At 42.0% G+C, this 23,175-nt stretch overlaps 2 protein-coding genes across 2 annotated transcripts in view; one reads left to right on the top strand and one right to left on the bottom strand.

Moving 5' to 3' along the window:
- Positions 1–6,482, top strand: part of LOC115142366 (collagen alpha-1(II) chain-like) — a 124,220-nt gene extending 117,738 nt beyond the window's left edge. Inside the window, exons 49-51 of the mRNA XM_065002068.1 lie at positions 469–656; positions 1,086–1,328; positions 4,723–6,482. Coding sequence (XP_064858140.1) covers positions 469–656; positions 1,086–1,328; positions 4,723–4,869 — 578 coding nt within the window. The 3' untranslated portion in view covers positions 4,870–6,482. The remainder of the gene's footprint in view (positions 1–468; positions 657–1,085; positions 1,329–4,722) is intronic.
- A 7,486-nt stretch (positions 6,483–13,968) lies between these two features.
- Positions 13,969–23,175, bottom strand: part of LOC115143789 (leucine-rich repeat-containing protein 3-like) — a 34,101-nt gene continuing 24,894 nt past the window's right edge. Inside the window, exons 2-3 of the mRNA XM_065000811.1 lie at positions 15,118–15,600; positions 13,969–14,904 (exon numbers count right to left, since the gene is read on the bottom strand). Coding sequence (XP_064856883.1) covers positions 14,334–14,904; positions 15,118–15,539 — 993 coding nt within the window. The 5' untranslated portion in view covers positions 15,540–15,600 and the 3' untranslated portion in view covers positions 13,969–14,333. The remainder of the gene's footprint in view (positions 14,905–15,117; positions 15,601–23,175) is intronic.

Genomic DNA, 23,175 nt, shown 5'->3' with positions numbered 1-23,175 from the left:
CTGCTCAGGTGAAGTTTCTCCTGCTCAGGTGACGTTTCTCCTGCTCAGGTGACGTTGCTCCTGCTCAGGTGAAGTTTCTCCTGCTCAGGTGAAGTTTCTCCTGCTCAGGTGACGTTGCTCCTGCTCAGGTGAAGTTTCTCCTGCTCAGGTGAAGTTTCTCCTGCTCAGGTGAAGTTTCTCCTGCTCAGGTGAAGTTTCTCCTGCTCAGGTGAAGTTTCTCCTGCTCAGGTGACGTTGCTCCTGCTCAGGTGACGTTTCTCCTGCTCAGGTGACGTTGCTCCTGCTCAGGTGACGTTGCTCCTGTCCCCACTGATTAGGTCGGGCAAAAATTCCATCATATTTAGGGAAGTCTGGAAGATTCTGTCTTATTCAAAAGAGAAAGTAAATATAAACATGTGTATTGTAGTACAGAGTAATAGAGAGCTGATTCAATCTGAGACGTTTCCTGTCTCCTCCGTCTGTCTGCAGGAGAGTACTGGATCGACCCTAACCAGGGCTGCACCATAGACGCCATCAAGGTCTACTGTAACATGGAGACCGGAGAGTCCTGCGTCTACCCCAAGCCTGCCAGCATCCCCAAGAAGAACTGGTGGTCCAGCAAGAGCAAGGCTGCCAAACACGTCTGGTTCGGAGAGACCATGAACGGAGGGTTCCACGTGAGTCACCCTTCAATCTCTTTTTCCGGCTCTCTTCTATATATTATCACGATCGTACAATCGTGATTTTGTTTATCCCCTTTTCAATCTCAGGTGACATCTGTTATGTGTGCAGTGCACTTATTTACTCAAGCCTCTCTGTGATTTGTTTCGGTCCTTTAAGGGATTCCTGTTTTTTGTTTTACTAAAATACGACACAATTACTTTTTTTAAACTTTTTTTTTACGTACATTATCTCAATCAATGCCACTAAGTCCGTTCAAAATTCTGATATAGTTCTGATATAATGGTGTCATTGATTCTTACATCCCTGTCTCCCTGTTCTCTCTCACTAGTTTTAACCATTGACATTGTAATATGACATCCATCGTTGTACCAGTCCTAACCTCCCTTCTCCCCTCCTCTCTCTCTCTCTGCTGCCCTCTACAGTTCAGCTATGGCGATGAGAGTCTGACAGCCAACACGGCCAGCATCCAGATGACCTTCCTGCGGCTCCTGTCCACCGAGGCTAATCAGAACCTCACCTACCACTGCAAGAACAGCGTGGCCTATATGGACGGGGCCACGGGGAACCTGAAGAAGGCCGTGCTGCTCCAGGGCTCCAACGACGTGGAGATCAGAGCTGAGGGCAACAGCCGCTTCACCTACAGCGTTATGGAGGACGGCTGCACTGTGAGAGGATGAACACACACACACACACTCTCTCTCTCATACATACACACCCACACACAGGCTACAGCCACTTTACATACACCATTATGGAGGACGGCTGCACTGTGAGAGGATGAACACACACACACACACACACACACTCACTCTCTCATACATACACACCCACACACAGGCAACAGCCACTTTACATACAATGTGATGGAGGATGGCTGCACTGTGAGAGGATGAACACACACACACACACACTCTCTCTCTCATACATACACACCCACACACAGGCTACAGCCACTTTACATACACCATTATGGAGGATGGCTGCACTGTGAGAGGATGAACACACACACACACACACACACACACTCTCTCATACATACACACACACACAGGCAACAGCCACTTTATATACAATGTGATGGAGGATGGCTGCACTGTGAGAGGATGAACACACACACACACACACACTCTCTCTCATACATACACACACACACAGGCAACAGCCACTTTATATACAATGTGATGGAGGACGGCTGCACTGTGAGAGGATGAACACACACACACACACACACACACTCTCTCTCATACATACACACCCACACACAGGCTACAGCCACTTTATATACAATGTGATGGAGGACGGCTGCACTGTGAGAGGATGAACACACACACACACACACACACACTCTCTCTCATACATACACACCCACACACAGGCTACAGCCACTTTATATACAATGTGATGGAGGATGGCTGCACTGTGACGAAAACACACGGAACAGTTTTGAGACTATTTAACCCACAAATACACTCATTCCCTGTCCCCTATCAATGTCTATAACATGTCTGTCCCCTATCAATGTCTATAACATGTCTGTCCCCTATCAATATATATAACATGTCTGTCCCCTATCAATGTCTATAACATATCTGTCCCCTATCAATGTCTATAACATGACTGTCCCCTATCAATGTCTATAACATGTCTGTCCCCTATCAATATATATAACATGTCTGTCCCCTATCAATATCTATAACATGTCTATAACATGTCTATAACATGTCTGTCCCCTATCAATGTCTATAACATGTCTGTCCCCTATCAATATATATAACATGTCTGTCCCCTATCAATATCTATAACATATCTGTCCCATATCAATATCTATAACATGTCTATAACATGTCTGTCCCCTATCAATATATATAACATATCTGTCCCCTATCAATATCTATAACATATCTGTCCCATATCAATATCTATAACATGTCTATAACATGTCTGTCCCCTATCAATATATATAACATGTCTGTCCCCTATCAATATATATAACATATCTGTCCCCTATCAATGTCTATAACATGTCTGTCCCCTATCAATATATATAACATATCTGTCCCCTATCAATATATATAACATGTCTGTCCCCTATCAATGTCTATAACATATCTGTCCCCTATCAATATCTATAACATGTCTGTCCCCTATGAATATCTATAACATGTCTGTCCCCTATCAATATCTATAACATGTCTGTCCCCTATCGATATATATAACATGTCTGTCCCCTATCAATATCTATAACATGTCTGTCCCCTATCAATATCTATAACATGTCTGTCCCCTATCGATATATATAACATGTCTGTCCCCTATCAATATCTATAACATGTCTGTCCCCTATCAATATCTATAACATGTCTATAACATGTCTGTCCCCTATCAATATATATAACATATCTGTCCCCTATCAATATCTATAACGTGTCTGTCCCCTATCGATATATATAACATGACTGTCCCCTATCAATATCTATAACATGTCTATAACATGTCTGTCCCCTATCAATGTCTATAACATGTCTGTCCCCTATCAATATCTATAACATATCTATAACATGTCTGTCCCCTATCAATGTCTATAACATGTCTGTCCCCTATCAATGTCTATAACATGTCTATAACATGTCTGTCCCCTATCAATGTCTATAACATGTCTATAACATGTCTGTCCCCTATCGATGTCTATAACATGTCTGTCCCCTATCGATGTCTATAACATGTCTGTCCCCTATCAATGTCTATAACATGTCTATAACATGTCTGTCCCCTATCAATGTCTATAACATGTCTATAACATGTCTGTCCCCTATCGATGTCTATAACATGTCTATAACATGTCTGTCCCCTATCGATGTCTATAACATGTCTGTCCCCTATCAATGTCTATAACATGTCTATAACATGTCTGTCCCCTATCAATGTCTATAACATGTCTGTCCCCTATCAATATCTATAACATATCTATAACATGTCTGTCCCCTATCAATGTCTATAACATGTCTATAACATGTCTGTCCCCTATCAATATCTATAACATGTCTATAACATGTCTGTCCCCTATCAATATATATAACATATCTGTCCCCTATCAATATCTATAACGTGTCTGTCCCCTATCGATATATATAACATGACTGTCCCCTATCAATATCTATAACATGTCTATAACATGTCTGTCCCCTATCAATGTCTATAACATGTCTGTCCCCTATCAATATCTATAACATATCTATAACATGTCTGTCCCCTATCAATGTCTATAACATGTCTGTCCCCTATCAATGTCTATAACATGTCTATAACATGTCTGTCCCCTATCAATGTCTATAACATGTCTATAACATGTCTGTCCCCTATCGATGTCTATAACATGTCTGTCCCCTATCGATGTCTATAACATGTCTGTCCCCTATCAATGTCTATAACATGTCTATAACATGTCTGTCCCCTATCAATGTCTATAACATGTCTATAACATGTCTGTCCCCTATCGATGTCTATAACATGTCTATAACATGTCTGTCCCCTATCGATGTCTATAACATGTCTGTCCCCTATCAATGTCTATAACATGTCTATAACATGTCTGTCCCCTATCAATGTCTATAACATGTCTATAACATGTCTGTCCCCTATCGATGTCTATAACATGTCTGTCCCCTATCAATGTCTATAACATGTCTATAACATGTCTGTCCCCTATCAATGTCTATAACATGTCTATAACATGTCTGTCCCCTATCGATGTCTATAACATGTCTGTCCCCTATCGATGTCTATAACATGTCTGTCCCCTATCAATGTCTATAACATGTCTATAACATGTCTGTCCCCTATCAATGTCTATAACATGTCTATAACATGTCTGTCCCCTATCGATGTCTATAACATGTCTATAACATGTCTGTCCCCTATCGATGTCTATAACATGTCTGTCCCCTATCAATGTCTATAACATGTCTATAACATGTCTGTCCCCTATCAATGTCTATAACATGTCTATAACATGTCTGTCCCCTATCGATGTCTATAACATGTCTGTCTCTCTGTCCCCAGAAACATAAAGGAACGTGGGGAAAGACAGTGATTGAGTACAGATCCCAGAAGACCAGCCGGCTGCCCATCGTGGACATCGCTCCTGTGGATATTGGAGGAGCGGACCAAGAGTTTGGTGTTGACGTCGGCGCAGTTTGCTTCTTGTAAAGAAAGAGGGATGAAAAGAAGGAGAAGTACAGGGGAAATACACATAAAATATGAGAGAGAGGAACACACGCTTCTATCAAAAAAAGGAAGAATGAAAGAAAGAATAGAGAAAGATCAAGACACTTTTATATCATTTTTTTGTTTAAGTAGAAAGTGCTTTTTCCAACTAAGTCCTGCACTGAATGGCACCGGCAATATTCATCTGGGATTTCGTGGCCTTCCAGTCTCCCTCCATCAGACCCCCCTCCCATGGTGCCCCAGCCCTCCCTCCATCTCCTCCACCCCCCACCCTGGGAGCACCACCCCACTAACAAAGAAGGATCGAGGAGAAGAGGAGAAAAAGGAGAAAGAGGAGAAAGAGGGAGCGTGCCAGACAATGAGTTGGTGTTATTTATTTATTGTTCAGGTGTGGGTCCCAGGTGTGTTAGGACTGAGTGTGTGTAGCCTGTAAAAAGGCCCCACCCACAACAACATACATATTCTATCAGTCCCCTCTTTTCATGTTCCTCTTCTATTCCTCCACACCCTAAATATTATACCAATTCCAAACCCAAAAATCTGTCAGTGTGATAAGTGCAGGTGTCCCTACTTCCAACCGCCACCCCAATGTGTATCAGGAAGGTACTGTGTATTATAATAAAGTCAAATGGTGCTATTGTTGTAAAACAAGTCTGTATTCTTTAACAACCAGATACTAATGTATTAGTGACATGTTTATAATGTGTGTACATGTATGTATATGTGTGTATACATATATATATATGCATTTTTCAGAGAGTACATTTCACACTGAGATCATTTTTCAGAGTGGTAAATGTTGCTGCCCCCCCTCCAACCCAACCCTGACCCTTCTCCGTGGTAACCCAATGACACAAAAACCATGTCCATAATATATTTTGTAAAGAGACATGTTCAATTCGGAATCAATCCGAGCTCTAAATTTATTTTGTTTTTTAAATTTAGTTTTAATTATAATATTTTAAGCTACCTCACACACACACACAGAGAAAGAAACAACAGAGCAAAGTTAAATCCTGTATCCAAGTTTACACATCCATCTTCTTTTTTGGTGCATTTTGTTGTGAGAAGCCCACCAGAAGTTGACTTTGACCGTTGACCTATCCCACTCCACTTCCTCCCATAAACCCCCTGCTGTCCCCTCATACAGGAAGTACCTTCTGCCCTGGTAGGAAGTACCTTGGCCCTGGCCATGCCCCTCTAGGATCAGGAACGGGATATGGCTTTTTGACTTGATATCACGACTGGACAATCCAGCCCTCATTTACACACAGATGGACCCTCTGCAGGGGGTTTATGGGAGGAAGTGGAGTGCCCTGGTCGAGGCACCACGACCAGGGCAGAGGGACCCACTGCAGGGGGTTTATGGGAGGAAGTGGAGTGCCCTGGTCGAGGCACCACGACCAGGGCAGAGAGTGTGCATTCGTTTGTGAGGGGGTAGTAAATATATTTTTTATATTAATAATAATAGTAATAATATTGTTAATAATAACATCATTACTATTATTATTATTATTATTAAATATGATGATCATGATTTTGTTTTTGTTACGGTTTTGATTCATGTAAATTGGAAATAAAAGGAAAAAAAACAATTAACAGGCTGAAGTCGCTTTTTATTTTATTGATTTTTGTTGTTGTTTTGGGGGGGTTGTTATTCACCCCCCATAATGTTCCAGAGAAGAGTGTGTGTGCGGTTGTTATTCACCCCCCCATAATGCTCCAGAGAAGACTGTGTGTGGGGTTGGGTGCTGTGGTGGTGTGGGTGTTTTTGGGGGGTTGTTATTCACCCCCCATAATGCTCCAGAGAAGAGTGTGTGTGGGGTTGGGTGCTGTGGTGGTGTGGGTGTTTTTTGGGGGGGTTGTTATTCACCCCCCCCCCATAATGCTCCAGAGAAGAGTGTGTGTGGGGTTGGGTGCTGTGGTGGTGGATTTTTTTGGGGGGGGGTTGTTATTCACCCCCCCCCATAATGCTCCAGAGAAGAGTGTGTGTGGGGTTGGGTGCTGTGGTGGTGGATTTTTTGGGGGGGGGGTTGTTATTCACCCCCCCCCATAATGCTCCAGAGAAGAGTGTGTGTGGGGTTGGGTGCTGTGGTTGGTGGGTTTTTTTGGGGGGGGGTTGTTATTCACCCCCCCATAATGCTCCAGAGAAGAGTGTGTGTGGGGTTGGGTGCTGTGGTGGTGTGGGTGTTTTTTGGGGGGTTTGTTATTCACCCCCCATAATGCTCCAGAGAAGAGTGTGTGTGGGGTTGTTATTCACCCCCCATAATGCTCCAGAGAAGAGTGTGTGTGGGGTTGTTATTCACCCCCCATAATGCTCCAGAGAAGAGTGTGTGTGGGGTTGTTATTCACCCCCCATAATGCTCCAGAGAAGAGTGTGTGTGGGGTTGTTATTCACCCCCCATAATGCTCCAGAGAAGAGTGTGTGTGGGGTTGTTAATCACCCCCCATAATGCTCCAGAGAAGAGTGTGTGTGGGGTTGTTATTCACCCCCCATAATGCTCCAGAGAAGAGTGTGTGTGGGGTTGTTATTCACCCCCCATAATGCTCCAGAGAAGAGTGTGTGTGGGGTTGTTATTCACCCCCCATAATGCTCCAGAGAAGAGTGTGTGTGGGGTTGTTATTCACCCCCCATAATGCTCCAGAGAAGAGTGTGTGTGGGGTTGTTATTCACCCCCCATAATGCTCCAGAGAAGAGTGTGTGTGGGGTTGTTATTCACCCCCCATAATGCTCCAGAGAAGAGTGTGTGTGGGGTTGGGTGCTGTGGTGGTGGTTTTTTTTGGGGGGGAGGGTTGTTATTCACCCCCCATAATGCTCCAGAGAAGAGTGTGTGTGGGGTTGGGTGCTGTGGTGGTGTTTTTTTTGGGGGGGGGGGGGGGGTTGTTATTCACCCCCCATAATGCTCCAGAGAAGAGTGTGTGTGGGGTTGGGTGCTGTGGTGGTGTGGGTGTTTTTTGGGGGTTGTTATTCACCCCCCCATAATGCTCCAGAGAAGAGTGTGTAGCGTTAAAACTTATCTGGGGAGATGATTTGTTTCTGAAACATGAAAGTATGATTGAACTTAGTTGTTGTTGTTGACGGTATTATATTCCCAGAGATAGAATCTGTACCAAATCTACATCCTGTTTCCTGTATGGGTCTTTCCGTTGGTCTGTGTGTTTGAGCTAAATGCATATCGAGGGGTGGAATGTAGTCAGAACACACAAGGAGAGACCATGGATCACAAGTGGGTGGCACCCCATTTTATTTGTTGTTTTCTTCATCGGAGAGAGTCTGCAACATTTTGTGAGGAGGTGCGAAGTTCATATCATGTACTATTTTGTCAAATGTAAAAACCTTTTTTCAATATTTTCAGATTGTTTTTTAAGCATGCTAGATAAGAGAAGGGAGACATTTCCAACCGCTATCATCAGTAACTGTATGAACCGATTGTCATCCTGTCTTCACATGTTTTCCCCTTTTCTTTCCTGACCTTTCACCTTTCACCTTTCACCGTAGCATTAAAAGGTAGAAACATTCTCTAAACAACACAGAGCCACGTTTCTTTTATTTTTTAAATATTTTTTATTTTATTTTCCCCCCGTAATCTGGTTTTAAAGTTAATTTATTATTTGATGTATTGGTTCCCGAATCTACGATGTCGTCGTCTTTGTTTAGAATAATGATTGACATTTAAAACAACAGGAGAAAAAAACTAAATCAGAAAGATGAAAATACATCACAAATAAACCCTGTTGTAAAAATGACACAGAAGGAGGCATGCTTGGTTCTTGTTGTCTGGGTTATTGGCATCTCCACAGACCGGTTTTGTCACTGAGGTTGTGGTATTCATTGTAGCCTATGACATAAAACAGTTACACTACAGTTAATGACAGGACAGTGCAATCAATTAAAGGAGTTGGGTTATCATTTAAAGGGGCGGTGCTATAATTTAAATGAACAGTGCTATCATTTAAATTGACAGTGCTATCATTTAGCTTGACAGTGCTATCATTTAGCTTGGCAGTGCTATCATTTAACTTGACAGTGCTATCATTTAGCTTGGCAGTGCTATCATTTAACTTGACAGTGCTATCATTTAACTTGACAGTGCTCTCTTTTAAACTGACAGTGCTATCATTTAAATTGACAGTGCTATCGTTTTAATTGGCAGTGCTATCATTTTAATTGACAGTGCTATCATTTAAATTGACAGTGCTCTCTTTTAAATTGACAGTGCTCTCTTTTAAATTGACAGTGCTATCATTTAAATTGACAGTGCTATCATTTCAATTGACAGTGCTCTCTTTTAAACTGACAGTGCTATCATTTAAATTGACAGTGCTATCATTTTAATTGGCAGTGCTATCATTTTAATTGACAGTGCTATCATTTAAATTGACAGTGCTCTCTTTTAAATTGACAGTGCTCTCTTTTAAATTGACAGTGCTATCATTTAAATTGACAGTGCTATCATTTAAATTGACAGTGCTATCATTTAAATTGACAATGCTATAATTTAAATTGACAGTGCTATCATTTAAATTGACAGTGCTATCATTTAAATTGACAGTGCTCTCTTTTAAATTGACGGTGCTATCATTTAAATTGACAGTGCTATCATTTAAATTGACAGTGCTATCATTTAAATTGAGGGTGCTATCATTTAAATTGAGGGTGCTATACCACAACCTGTGCTAGAATGGAATTCTGAATGCCACAACATTACACACACACAATACAAAACCTCTTAGGGTTTGTCTGAGACAAAAGGAATAGGAATATCTCCATAGAAACGTACCACATATAGGCTACTGTACAAACCGTTTTTTTTTTTTTTTTTTTCATGAAACACATAATATCCTATTCTGATTGATATAGCAACAATATGGTACAGGACTCAACGTATTACACATTCACCTGCATGCTTTCATTTAGTTCACGACATTAAGCTATTCGGTCTGGATCGCTGAAGCGTTACAGATTCTGAGATACACATTTTAAGATCATTTCCCATTGGGCTGGCATATGCAACGTTTATCGTGAATGCGGTCTCCGCTAAAGCGGGAACATTGCCTTTACATTTCAATTAGGCTGTAATGCTGAACTTCCATGACTGAATAGAGTCCCTAGTTTCAATCCATGGCGTGTTCGCGGACACTGCATTCACGGTAATAGCTGCATATTTCAGCTCAATTGGAAATATCTCAAAGTCAACTGTCTCTTTAAACTCACTTCACTAAACAATAAGAAAGTCCAGGAGGACAATATAGGACCATAACTTTAACCACACAGACAGAAAACCAGTCCTTAATCAAACATCACTAAGAAGATACGTTAGGATCCACAGAAACAAAGCATTTCTTAAAATTAAAATAAAAGTTTTTCATTCGTCTGATAATTTTTAACAAAAGATAAATGTTCATTATTAAATCAATTCTAAAATCAATTCATTTAATTTCTCTGCTTCCGAGAGACAGCTGATACCCTGCCGTCATACACTAGCCTCTCCTAACCTGACCAATTTAGAAATGATTGCTTGTTACGTACTTGACTAAAAAAAGGGATTCAGCACCTGCTTCCTAGGGCCAGGGTAACATTAGATTCCCCACCTGCTTCCTAGGGCCAGGGTAACATTAGATTCACCACCTGCTTCCTAGGGCCAGGGTAACATTAGATTCACCACCTGCTTCCTAGGGCCAGGGTAACATTAGATTCACCACCTGCTTCCTAGGGCCAGGGTAACATTAGAACAGCAGGAAGGAGCAGATGTAGTGCGGATTGAGGGATTAGTGGGGTTTAATATAATTATAACTTTATTTGTATATCGCTTTTCGATACAAGTAACATGCTTCACATCATAAAATAAAATCACTAAGCATCTTTACAAAAGTGTGTCTTCGGGTAACGGATTTAAAAAGAGGCACTGAATCTATAAGCCTGGTGTCCTCTGGCAGACCATTCCAAAGTCTCGGGCAAATGGCCGATCTCCTTTAGTTTTCAACCTAGACTTTGAATTGCTCAACAGTGGCCTGCCAGAGAATCTCAGGCTGTATCCTGGCTCGTAGGGTGATAAAACACAGGATATGAATGTAGATGACTGGCTGGTTCAGACTCAGTGACCTTGTAGACTGAGAGGTTAAAATAGCCTTCACTGATCATCAAGGGCTGGAGAGAGATAAAAGTAGGACTAATCATCCTGAACACTAAAACACCATCACATGCCTTTGGAACCTGATATACAGAATAGAAACAGACAGTCCCTATTTACAGACAGACCAGTATTGATGATGAAAGCCACCAGTATAAAGCCACCAGTATAAAGCCACCAGTATTTATGATGAAAGCCACCAGTATTGAAGATGAAAGCCACCAGTATTGATGATGAAAGCCACCAGTATAAAGCCACCAGTATTGAAGATGAAAGCCACCAGTATAAAGCCCCCAGTATTGATGATGTTCTCTCACGTCACCCCGCTCCTCCGCTCTCTCCACTGGCTTCCAGTTGAAGCTCGCATCCGCTACAAGACCATGGTGCTTGCCTACGGAGCTGTGAGGGGAACGGCACCTCAGTACCTCCAGGCTCTGATCAGGCCCTACACCCAAACAAGGGCACTGCGTTCATCCACCTCTGGCCTGATCGCCTCCCTACCACTGAGGAAGTACAGTTCCCGCTCAGCCCAGTCAAAACTGTTCGCTGCTCTGGCCCCCCAATGGTGGAACAAACTCCCTCACGACGCCAGGACAGCGGAGTCAATCACCACCTTCCGGAGACACCTGAAACCCCACCTCTTTACGGAATACCTAGGATAGGATAAAGTAATCCTTCTCACCCCCCCCCCCCTTAAAAGATTTAGACTCCCTATTGTAAAGTGGCTGTTCCACTGGATGTCATAAGGTGAATGCACCAATTTGTAAGTCGCTCTGGATAAGAGCGTCTGCTAAATGACTTAAATGTAAATGTAATGTAAATGTAATGATGAAAGCCACCAGTATTGAAGATGAAAGCCCCCAGTATTGATGATGAAAGCCACCAGTATTGAAGATGAAAGCCACCAGTATTGATGATGAAAGCCACCAGTATTGATGATGAAAGCCACCAGTATTGATGATGAAAGCCACCAGTATTGATGATGAAAGCCACCAGTATAAAGCCACCAGTATTGATGATGAAAGCCACCAGTATTGATGATGAAAGCCACCAGTATTGATGATGAAAGCCACCAGTATTGATGATGAAAGCCACCAGTATTGAATATGAAAGCCACCAGTATTGATGATGAAAGCCACCAGTATTGATGATGAAAGCCACCAGTATTGAAGATGAAAGCCACCAGTATTGATGATGAAAGCCACCAGTATTGATGATGAAAGCCACCAGTATTGATGATGAAAACCACCAGTATTGATGATGAAAGCCACCAGTATTGATGATGAAAGCCACCAGTATTGATGATGAAAGCCACCAGTATTGATGATGAAAGCCACCAGTATTGAATATGAAAGCCACCAGTATTGATGATGAAAGCCACCAGTATTGAAGATGAAAGCCACCAGTATTGATGATGAAAGCCACCAGTATTGATGGTGAAAGCCACCAGTATTGATGATGAAAGCCACCAGTATTGATGATGAAAGCCACCAGTATTGAAGATGAAAGCCACCAGTATTGATGATGAAAGCCACCAGTATTGATGATGAAAGCCACCAGTATAAAGCCACCAGTATTGATGATGAAAGCAACCAGTATAAAGCCACCAGTATAAAGCCACCAGTATAAAGCCACCAGTATAAAGCCACCAGTATTGATGATGAAAGCCACCAGTATAAAGCCACCAGTATTGATGATGAAAGCCACCAGTATTGATGATGAAAGCCACCAGTATTGATGATGAAAGCCACCAGTATAAAGCCACCAGTATTGATGATGAAAGCCACCAGTATAAAGCCACCAGTATAAAGCCACCAGTATTGATGATGAAAGCCACCAGTATTGATGATGAAAGCCACCAGTATTGAATATGAAAGCCACCAGTATTGATGATGAAAGCCACCAGTATTGATGATGAAAGCCACCAGTATTGAAGATGAAAGCCACCAGTATTGATGATGAAAGCCACCAGTATTGATGATGAAAGCCACCAGTATTGATGATGAAAGCCACCAGTATTGATGGTGAAAGCCACCAGTATTGATGATGAAAGCCACCAGTATTGATTATGAAAGCCACCAGTATTGATGATGAAAGCCACCAGTATTGATGATGAAAGCCACCAGTATAAAGCCACCAGTATTGATGATGAAAGCCACCAGTATTGATGATGAAAGCCACCAGTATTGATGATGAAAGCCACCAGTATTGATGATGAAAGCCACCAGTATTGATGATGAAAGCCACCAGTATTGATGATGAAAGCCACCAGTATTGATGATGAAAGCCACCAGTATTGATGATGAAAGCCACCAGTATTGATGATGAAAGCCACCAGTATTGAAGATGAAAGCCACCAGTATTGATGATGAAAGCCACCAGTATTGATGATGAAAGCCACCAGTATTGATGATGAAAGCCACCAGTATTGATGGTGAAAGCCACCAGTATTGATGATGAAAGCCACCAGTATTGATGATGAAAGCCACCAGTATAAAGCCACCAGTATTGATGATGAAAGCCACCAGTATTGATGATGAAAGCCACCAGTATTGATGATGAAAGCCACCAGTATTGATGATGAAAGCCACCAGTATTGATGATGAAAGCCACCAGTATTGATGATGAAAGCCACCAGTATTGATGATGAAAGCCACCAGTATTGATGATGAAAGCCACCAGTATTGATGATGAAAGCCACCAGTATTGATGATGAAAGCCACCAGTATTGATGATGAAAGCCACCAGTATAAAGCCACCAGTATTGATAATGAAAGCCACCAGTATTGATGATGAAAGCCACCAGTATTGATGATGAAAGCCACCAGTATTGATGATGAAAGCCACCAGTATTGATAATGAAAGCCACCAGTATTGATGATGAAAGCCACCAGTATTGATGATGAAAGCCACCAGTATTGATGATGAAAGCCACCAGTATTGATGATGAAAGGTGCTGATTAATATTGTCTTCTCTGTTTCTGTCTTCTTCTGGTCTTTCTCTCCATTTGGACGGCGTTAAAGCTGTGCATATGCCAGTGGATACAAAAAAACTTATTTTTTTGTATAAATGTAGTTAGGGCAAAAATATATAAATAATTATGGAAAAGTAGTTACAAAAATAAAATGCTGTAATCATTTAATTAAAGTCAAAGTTGTTATAGATAGTCCCTTTTCAATTAACAAGCTCCATCCCAATACAGAGACATGAATTGTCCCTACGGCCTTTTCGTAGGCCTTCTCTTGGTTGTTTTTGTAAAAGAGACTGTGTTCTCAATAACCTACCTGATTAAAGAAAGGCAATAAATAAATAGTTCAGAGACCAGTGCTTATCGTGTCTGTCTCCGTGACTGTTTTCCTCGGACTGGGCAAACTCTTCAGATACTCCAGATGTCTTCTGGTCTCAGCCTGGTTCTGTCTCACGTAGTAGACCACATAAACAATGACCATGAAGAACCACACGAACATGGTCACCAGCATGGCCACATCCGTGGTCTTCCTCTGGAGATTACAGAAGTTCACCCCAGAGTCAAGTAATTTAACCAGCGGTTGACCGGCGTGCTCCCCTGCACCCCCTGGATCCTCCCAGCGACTCACCTCCCCGGCGCTCCTCACAGAGCTCTCACACACGATCCCATTGACCGTCTCCGGCTCTAGATTTAACGTCTCCATCAGCTCCTGCAGGGTACAGTCGCAGTGCCACGGGTTGTGGTAGAGGCGCGTCTTGGCCCGCGTGGAACTGAACTCGTCCCGGCTGGCCTGGCGTAACAGGTTGTGTGAAAGATCCAGGAGACGGAGCTCTGAGCTCAGGTGGCGCAGGGCCCCAGAGGAGAGGGTGTCGATGCGGTTGTGGGAGAGGTAAAGCTCCCTCAGGTGGGTCAGCTCCCTGAAAGGAAGGTATATAACAAGAAGAAGTGTCAGAAACATCATAACTAGACCTGGAACTAAAACCAAAACGGGAGCCAGATATGAATTAAAATGAAAGAACTATAAATATAAATATTAATTCATTAATTCATTAATCAATGAATACATGAACTAATGACAATAATGAAGGTGAAGGTGAATAAAAAAAAATCCCAATTGTTATCTTCCTTGCCTAAAGGCGCTCTCGGGGAGCGAGTGGATGTAGTTCCTCTCCAGGTGGAGGGTGACGGTGTCCGGAGGAAGGCCCTGGGGGAACTCACGGAGCCCAGCGTCCGTACACAGCACCATGCTGCTCTCCCACACACAGTGACAGCTGTCAGGGCACTGGGGGAACACCGGGGAGAGTAGGAGGAGCAGGACCAGCAGGGTGAATGACCAGCCTCCCAGGCCTCGACCCAGGTCTCTCCCAAGCCTCGTCTCCTGCCCCAGCCATGTCCTGGTTCCCTGCCCTCTCTCTCTCGCCCTCCCTCTCTCCAGTCTTCTCTCTTTCCCAAGCTTTGTGCCCAGCCCTCCTCTCTCCAACACTTTACCCAATCCTCTCCGCAGCCCCAATCCATCTCCTCCATGACATCCAGTCCTCCCGCTGAGGCACATGTCCTCACCATAGCCCCCGACACACCCCAGGTCCAGAGGGAGATGCCAGGGCCAGCAGAACCTGGTGGAACAGAACAGAAAACAGCATGAGAAGAGGCTATAGAACACACAGAACATCCACAGGAGGTTAGTGGAAAGTTCATACAGTACACTGACATCCACAGATGTTGGAGTGAAAGAACACATGGAAGGAACTTTGATTGGTGGAGAAGAAAAAGAACACATGGGAGGAACTTTGATTGGTGGAGAAGAAAAAGAACACATGGGAGGAACTTTGATTTGTGGAGAAGAAAAAGAACACATGGGAGGAACTTTGATTGGTGGAGAAGAAAAATAACACACGGAGGGAACTTTGATTGGTGGAGAAGAAAAATAACACATGGGAGGAACTTTGATTGGTGGAGAAGAAAAAGAACACATGGGAGGAACTTTGATTGGTGGAGAAGAAAAAGAACACACGGGAGGAACTTTGATTGGTGGAGAAGAAAAAGAACACATGGGAGGAACTTTGATTGGTGGAGAAGAAAAAAAACACACGGGAGGAACTTTGATTGGTGGAGAAGAAAAAGAACACATGGGAGGAACTGATTGGTGGAGAAGAAAAAGAACACACGGGAGGAACTTTGATTGGTGGAGAAGAAAAAGAACACACGGGAGGAACTTTGATTGGTGGAGAAGAAAAAGAACACTGTAAGCAAATCCACTAAAGAACACACAGAAAAAAACGAATTTGGCTTTGAGACAGGAGCTGGATACGTTCTGTAGATGTTCACCAGGGAGTTGTTTTCTTATGGCAATGATTCAACCCTTACGTGATAAAGGACCTTAGGACTTTAACATAACGACCTGAGGGTTGACATGTTCTTATGGCAATGATTCAACCCTTACGTGATAAAGGACCTTAGGACTTTAACATAACGAACTGAGGGTTGATATGTTCTTATGGCAATGATTCAACCCTTACGTGATAAAGGACCTTAGGACTTTAACATAACGACCTGAGGGTTGAAGTGTTCTTATGGCAATGATTCAACCCTTACGTGATAAAGGACCTTAGGACTTTAACATAACGACCTGAGGGTTGAAGTGTTCTTATGGCAATGATTCAACCCTTACGTGATAAAGGACCTTAGGACTTTAACATAACGACCTGAGGGTTGAAGTGTTCTTATGGCAATGATTCAACCCTTACGTGATAAGGACCTTAGGACTTTAACATAACGACCTGAGGGTTGAAGTGTTCTTATGGCAATGATTCAACCCTTACGTGATAAAGGACCTTAGGACTTTAACATAACGACCTGCGGGTTGACATGTTCTTATGGCAATGATTCAACCCTTACGTGATAAAGGACCTTAGGACTTTAACATAACGACCTGAGGGTTGAAGTGTTCTTATGGCAATGATTCAACCCTTACGTGATAAGGACCTTAGGACTTTAACATAACGACCTGAGGGTTGAAGTGTTCTTATGGCAATGATTCAACCCTTACGTGATAAAGGACCTTAGGGCTTTAACATAACGACCTGAGGGTTGAAGTGTTCTTATGGCAATGATTCAACCCTTACGTGATAAAGGACCTTAGGACTTTGAACATAACGACCTGAGGGTTGAAATGTTCTTATAATAATCACTCTTGGGAGTTGAGAAAGCAGTGATCGGTTGAAGAGTCTGAGCACTGATGGAGGGATTGTGCGTTCCTGGTGTAACTCGGGCAGTTGCTGTTGCCATCCTGTACCTGTCCTGCAGATGTGATGTTCGGATGTACCGATCCTGTGCAGGTGTTATTACACGTGGTCTGCCACTGCGAGGACGATCAGCTGTCCGTCCTGTCTCCCTGTAGTGCTGTCTTGGGCATCTCACAGTACGGACATTGCAATTTATTGTCCTGGCCACATCTGCAGTCCTCATGCCTCCTTGCAGCATGCCTAAGGCACGTTCACGCAGATGAGCAGGGACCCTGGGCATCTGTCTTTTGATGTTTTTCAGAGTCACTAGAAAGGCCTCTTTAGTGTCCTAAGTTTTCATAACTGTGACCTTCATTGCCTATCGTCTGTAAGCTGTTAGTGTCTTAACGACCGTTCTACAGGTGCATGTTCATCAATTGTTTATGGTTCATTGAACAAGCATGGGAAACAGTGTTTAAACCCTTAACAATCAACATGGGAAACCGTGTTTAAACCCTTTACAATGAAGATCTGTGAAGTTATTTGGATTTTTACAAATTATCTTTGAAAGACAGGGTCTTTAGTAAAATAGTAAAATCAAGAAAAACCCTTAAATGAGTAGGTGTACCAGTCAAAAGTTTGGATACACCTACTCATTTAAGGGTTTTTCTTTAAAAAATAAATATATGTATGTATGTATATACATATATACATATATTTATTTTTTAAGCAGTAGGTATTTGAAATTTTCAGGAAAACTGACAGCCGCAACCAACCATAGAAATATAATCCATAGATGGAAGTTCTGGCAGCCATTGACAGGACTGGCAGCCATTGACAGGACTGGCAGCCATTGCCCAGGACTGGCAGCCATTGACAGGACTGGCAGCCATTGCCCAGGACTGGCAGCCATTGACAGGACTGGCAGCCATTGCTAGTGTACCCATGAGTTTAAAGGGATACTTCCAGGAGTTCATCTGACTCTGGGGAAGTACATCAATAGCCTCATTACCAAAATCCTAAAGTATTATTTTAACAGTCAAAATCGCCAGAGTTAGAGGTTCCAAAATGATTCTATGGATTATATGTCTATGGCCACAAACCACAAAGCAACAATATGTTCTATATGTGGCACAGTCGCTACCCAAATTGCAGTCTTCCCGACTGTAAGTGCTTGTGATGAAATGTAATCCCAAGAAATTGTTTAAACTAGTGATTCTCTGTGGTTAAATGATGCTCTCTGGTCTAGTATAACTAGTGATTCTCTGTGGTTAAATGATGCTCTCTGGTCTAGTATAACTAGTGATTCTCTGTGGTTAAATGATGCTCTCTGGTCTAGTATAACTAGTGATTCTCTGTGGCTAAATGATGCTCTCTGGTCTAGTATAACTAGTGATTCTCTGTGGCTAAATGATGCTCTCTGGTCTAGTATAACTAGTGATTCTCTGTGGTTAAATGATGCTCTCTGGTCTAGTATAACTAGTGATTCTCTGTGGTTAAATGATGCTCTCTGGTCTAGTATAACTAGTGATTCTCTGTGGTTAAATGATGCTCTCTGGTCTAGTATAACTAGTGATTCTCTGTGGCTAAATGATGCTCTCTGGTCTAGTATAACTAGTGATTCTCTGTGGCTAAATGATGCTCTCTGGTCTAGTATAACTAGTGATTCTCTGTGGCTAAATGATGCTCTCTGGTCTAGTATAACTAGTGATTCTCTGTGGCAAAATGATGCTCTCTGGTCTAGTATAACTAGTGATTCTCTGTGGCTAAATGATGCTCTCTGGTCTAGTATAACTAGTGATTCTCTGTGGCTAAATTATGCTCTCTGGTCTAGTATAACTAGTGATTCTCTGTGGCTAAATGATGCTCTCTGGGCTAGTATAACTAGTGATTCCCTGTGGCTAAATGATGCTCTCTGGTCTAGTATAACTAGTGATTCTCTGTGGCTAAATGATGCTCTCTGGTCTAGTATAACTAGTGATTCTCTGTGGCAAAATGATGCTCTCTGGTCTAGTATAACTAGTGATTCTCTGTGGCTAAATGATGCTCTCTGGTCTAGTATAACTAGTGATTCTCTGTGGCTAAATTATGCTCTCTGGTCTAGTATAACTAGTGATTCTCTGTGGCTAAATGATGCTCTCTGGGCTAGTATAGTATAACTAGTGATTCCCTGTGGCTAAATGATGCTCTCTGGTCTAGTATAACTAGTGATTCTCTGTGGCTAAATGATGCTCTCTGGTCTAGTATAACTAGTGATTCTCTGTGGCTAAATGATGCTCTCTGGTCTAGTATAACTAGTGATTCCCTGTGGCTAAATGATGCTCTCTGGTCTAGTATAACTAGTGATTCTCTGTGGCTAAATGATGCTCTCTGGTCTAGTATAACTAGTGATTCTCTGTGGCTAAATTATGCTCTCTGGTCTAGTATAACTAGTGATTCTCTGTGGCTAAATGATGCTCTCTGGTCTAGTATAACTAGTGATTCTCTGTGGCTAAATGATGCTCTCTGGTCTAGTATAACTAGTGATTCTCTGTGGCTAAATGATGCTCTCTGGTCTAGTATAACTAGTGATTCTCTGTGGTTAAATGATGCTCTCTGGTCTAGTATAACTAGTGATTCTCTGTGGCTAAATGATGCTCTCTGGTCTAGTATAACTAGTGATTCTCTGTGGTTAAATGATGCTCTCTGGTCTAGTATAACTAGTGATTCTCTGTGGCTAAATGATGCTCTCTGGTCTAGTATAACTAGTGATTCTCTGTGGCTAAATGATGCTCTCTGGTCTAGTATAACTAGTGATTCTCTGTGGCTAAATGATGCTCTCTGGTCTAGTATAACTAGTGATTCTCTGTGGCAAAATGATGCTCTCTGGTCTAGTATAACTAGTGATTCTCTGTGGCTAAATGATGCTCTCTGGTCTAGTATAACTAGTGATTCTCTGTGGCTAAATTATGCTCTCTGGTCTAGTATAACTAGTGATTCTCTGTGGCTAAATGATGCTCTCTGGGCTAGTATAACTAGTGATTCCCTGTGGCTAAATGATGCTCTCTGGTCTAGTATAACTAGTGATTCTCTGTGGCTAAATGATGCTCTCTGGTCTAGTATAACTAGTGATTCTCTGTGGCTAAATGATGCTCTCTGGTCTAGTATAACTAGTGATTCCCTGTGGCTAAATGATGCTCTCTGGTCTAGTATAACTAGTGATTCTCTGTGGCTAAATGATGCTCTCTGGTCTAGTATAACTAGTGATTCTCTGTGGCTAAATTATGCTCTCTGGTCTAGTATAACTAGTGATTCTCTGTGGCTAAATGATGCTCTCTGGTCTAGTATAACTAGTGATTCTCTGTGGCTAAATGATGCTCTCTGGTCTAGTATAACTAGTGATTCTCTGTGGCTAAATGATGCTCTCTGGTCTAGTATAACTAGTGATTCTCTGTGGCTAAATGATGCTCTCTGGTCTAGTATAACTAGTGATTCTCTGTGGCTAAATGATGCTCTCTGGTCTAGTATAACTAGTGATTCTCTGTGGCTAAATGATGCTCTCTGGTCTAGTATAACTAGTGATTCTCTGTGGCTAAATGATGCTCTCTGGTCTAGTATAACTAGTGATTCTCTGTGGCTAAATTATGCTCTCTGGTCTAGTATAACTAGTGATTCTCTGTGGCTAAATTATGCTCTCTGGTCTAGTATTTTGAATGATTTATGTTTGTTCATACAGGAAGGAATATCATTTTGGGGCAAAATTATTAAAATGTATCATGGGGTGCTTCCGCCCCTCCAGCAACCCTCCTTCCGGCTGCTATGCAGGAGACAGAGGAGATTAAGGTTCAGGACAATAAAGGTCACTGGGTAAAGGGGAATAAAAAATACAGATTAAGCCTGTTCGTCTGAAAAATCCTCCTTGTCACATAGTCACAACTAGCTACCAAAGGCCCATAGAGAGAGGATGACATTAATGGTTGCATCTCATTGTTATGAAGGAAATGGCCATCACTTGTATTTATTTATTATTCAATAACCAGCCACATATTATAGACTAGTTCCTATATAGTGCACTACTACAGTAACCTAGTTCCTATTTAGTGACCTAGTTCCTATATAGTGCACTACTTGAGTAACTTAGTTCCTATATAGTCTGTTACTTTAGTTACCTAGTTCCTATATAGTGCCCTACTTTAGTTACCTAGTTCCTATATAGTGCCCTACTTTAGTTACCTAGTTCCTATATAGTGCCCTACTTTAGTTACCTAGTTCCTATATAGAGCCCTACTTTAGTTACCTAGTTCCTATATAGTGCCCTACTTTAGTTACCTAGTTCCTATATAGTGCCCTACTTTAGTTACCTAGTTCCTATATAGTGCCCTACTTTAGTTACCTAGTTCCTATATAGTCTGTTACTTTAGTTACCTAGTTCCTATATAGTGCACTACTTTAGTAACCTAGTTCCTATATAGTGCCCTACTTTAGTTACCTAGTTCCTATATAGTGCCCTACTTTAGTTACCTAGTTCCTATATAGTGCACTATGTTAGTTACCTAGTTCCTATATAGTCTGTTACTTTAGTAACCTAGTTCCTATATAGTGCCCTACTTTAGTTACCTAGTTCCTATATAGTCTGTTACTTTAGTAACCTAGTTCCTATATAGTGCCCTACTTTAGTTACCTAGTTCCTATATAGTCTGTTACTTTAGTTACCTAGTTCCTATATAGTGCACTACTTTAGTAACCTAGTTCCTATTTAGTTACCTAGTTCCTATATAGTGCACCACTTCATCTACTGGGACAAGAGAAGAGGAAGAAGAGGAGGCCTGAAACTACAATCTATACTGACCTCTCTTACTGCTATGAATCATCAGATTTACTGGTTGCAGTAAATGGGAGATGTCAGAAAGACAATCCTCATATTTTTCCTACAACGCGACAATATGGATCTGAGAACTGTACAAATGATACGTCTGTGACATCAATATATACAGTACAGTATACATATTTTTTTAATGAATCAATACAGTACTTATTAAATCTGTATGTAAAACATTTACGTTTGACATTTTATCCAGAGTGCCGCACAGTGCATTCATCTTAAGATAGCTAGGTGAGACAACCCCACATCACAGTCTACACCTGCATTGTTTGCTGTTTGGGGTTTTTTTAGGCTGGGTTTCTGTACAACACGTTGTAAGAAAGGCTTTATAAAATACATTTCATTGACTGATTTGATTGAAATATAAAGAACAAGAAAAAACAGATCGTTTTTTTTTACCTAAAAAAAACACATTTTAATACACATCTAAAATCTGTAAATAAAAAATCTGAGAACACTAATATTTTACACAAATGAAGGTACCCAGAACCAATCATTTCATTTCTGATTTAAAAAAAGTTGTTTTTATTTTGTGGATATAGCATTTTGGAAATAAACTCTTCACATACTCTTTCATACATACATAACAATATTTCAACACAACATACATTACCAGCCTCTACATACCCTCCCTCCATCCCTCCATCCCTCCCACTCACCCTCCCTACACACCCTATATCTATTCATCCATCCCTCCCTCCATCCCTCCCACTCACCCTCCCACTCACCCTCCCTACACACCCTATATCTATTCATCCCTCCCTCCCTCCCACTCACCCTCCCTACACACCCTATATCTATTCATCCCTCCCTCCCTCCCCTCACCCTCCCTACACACCCTATATCTATTCATCCCTCCCTCCCTCCCACTCACCCTCCTACACACCCTATATCTATTCATCCCTCCCTCCATCCCACTCACCCTCCCTACACACCCTATATCTATTCATCCCTCCCTCCCTCCCACTCACCCTCCCTACACACCCTATATCTATTCATCCCTCCCTCCCTCCCACTCACCCCTCCTACACACCCTATATCTATTCATCCCTCCTCCCTCCCACTCACCCTCCTACACACCCTATATCTATTCATCCCTCCCTCCC

Source organism: Oncorhynchus nerka, linkage group LG15 (genome assembly GCF_034236695.1).
Source record: "Oncorhynchus nerka isolate Pitt River linkage group LG15, Oner_Uvic_2.0, whole genome shotgun sequence".
NCBI classification, from domain to species: Eukaryota; Metazoa; Chordata; class Actinopteri; order Salmoniformes; family Salmonidae; genus Oncorhynchus; species Oncorhynchus nerka.
This window is presented reverse-complemented; position numbering and strand designations above follow the sequence as displayed.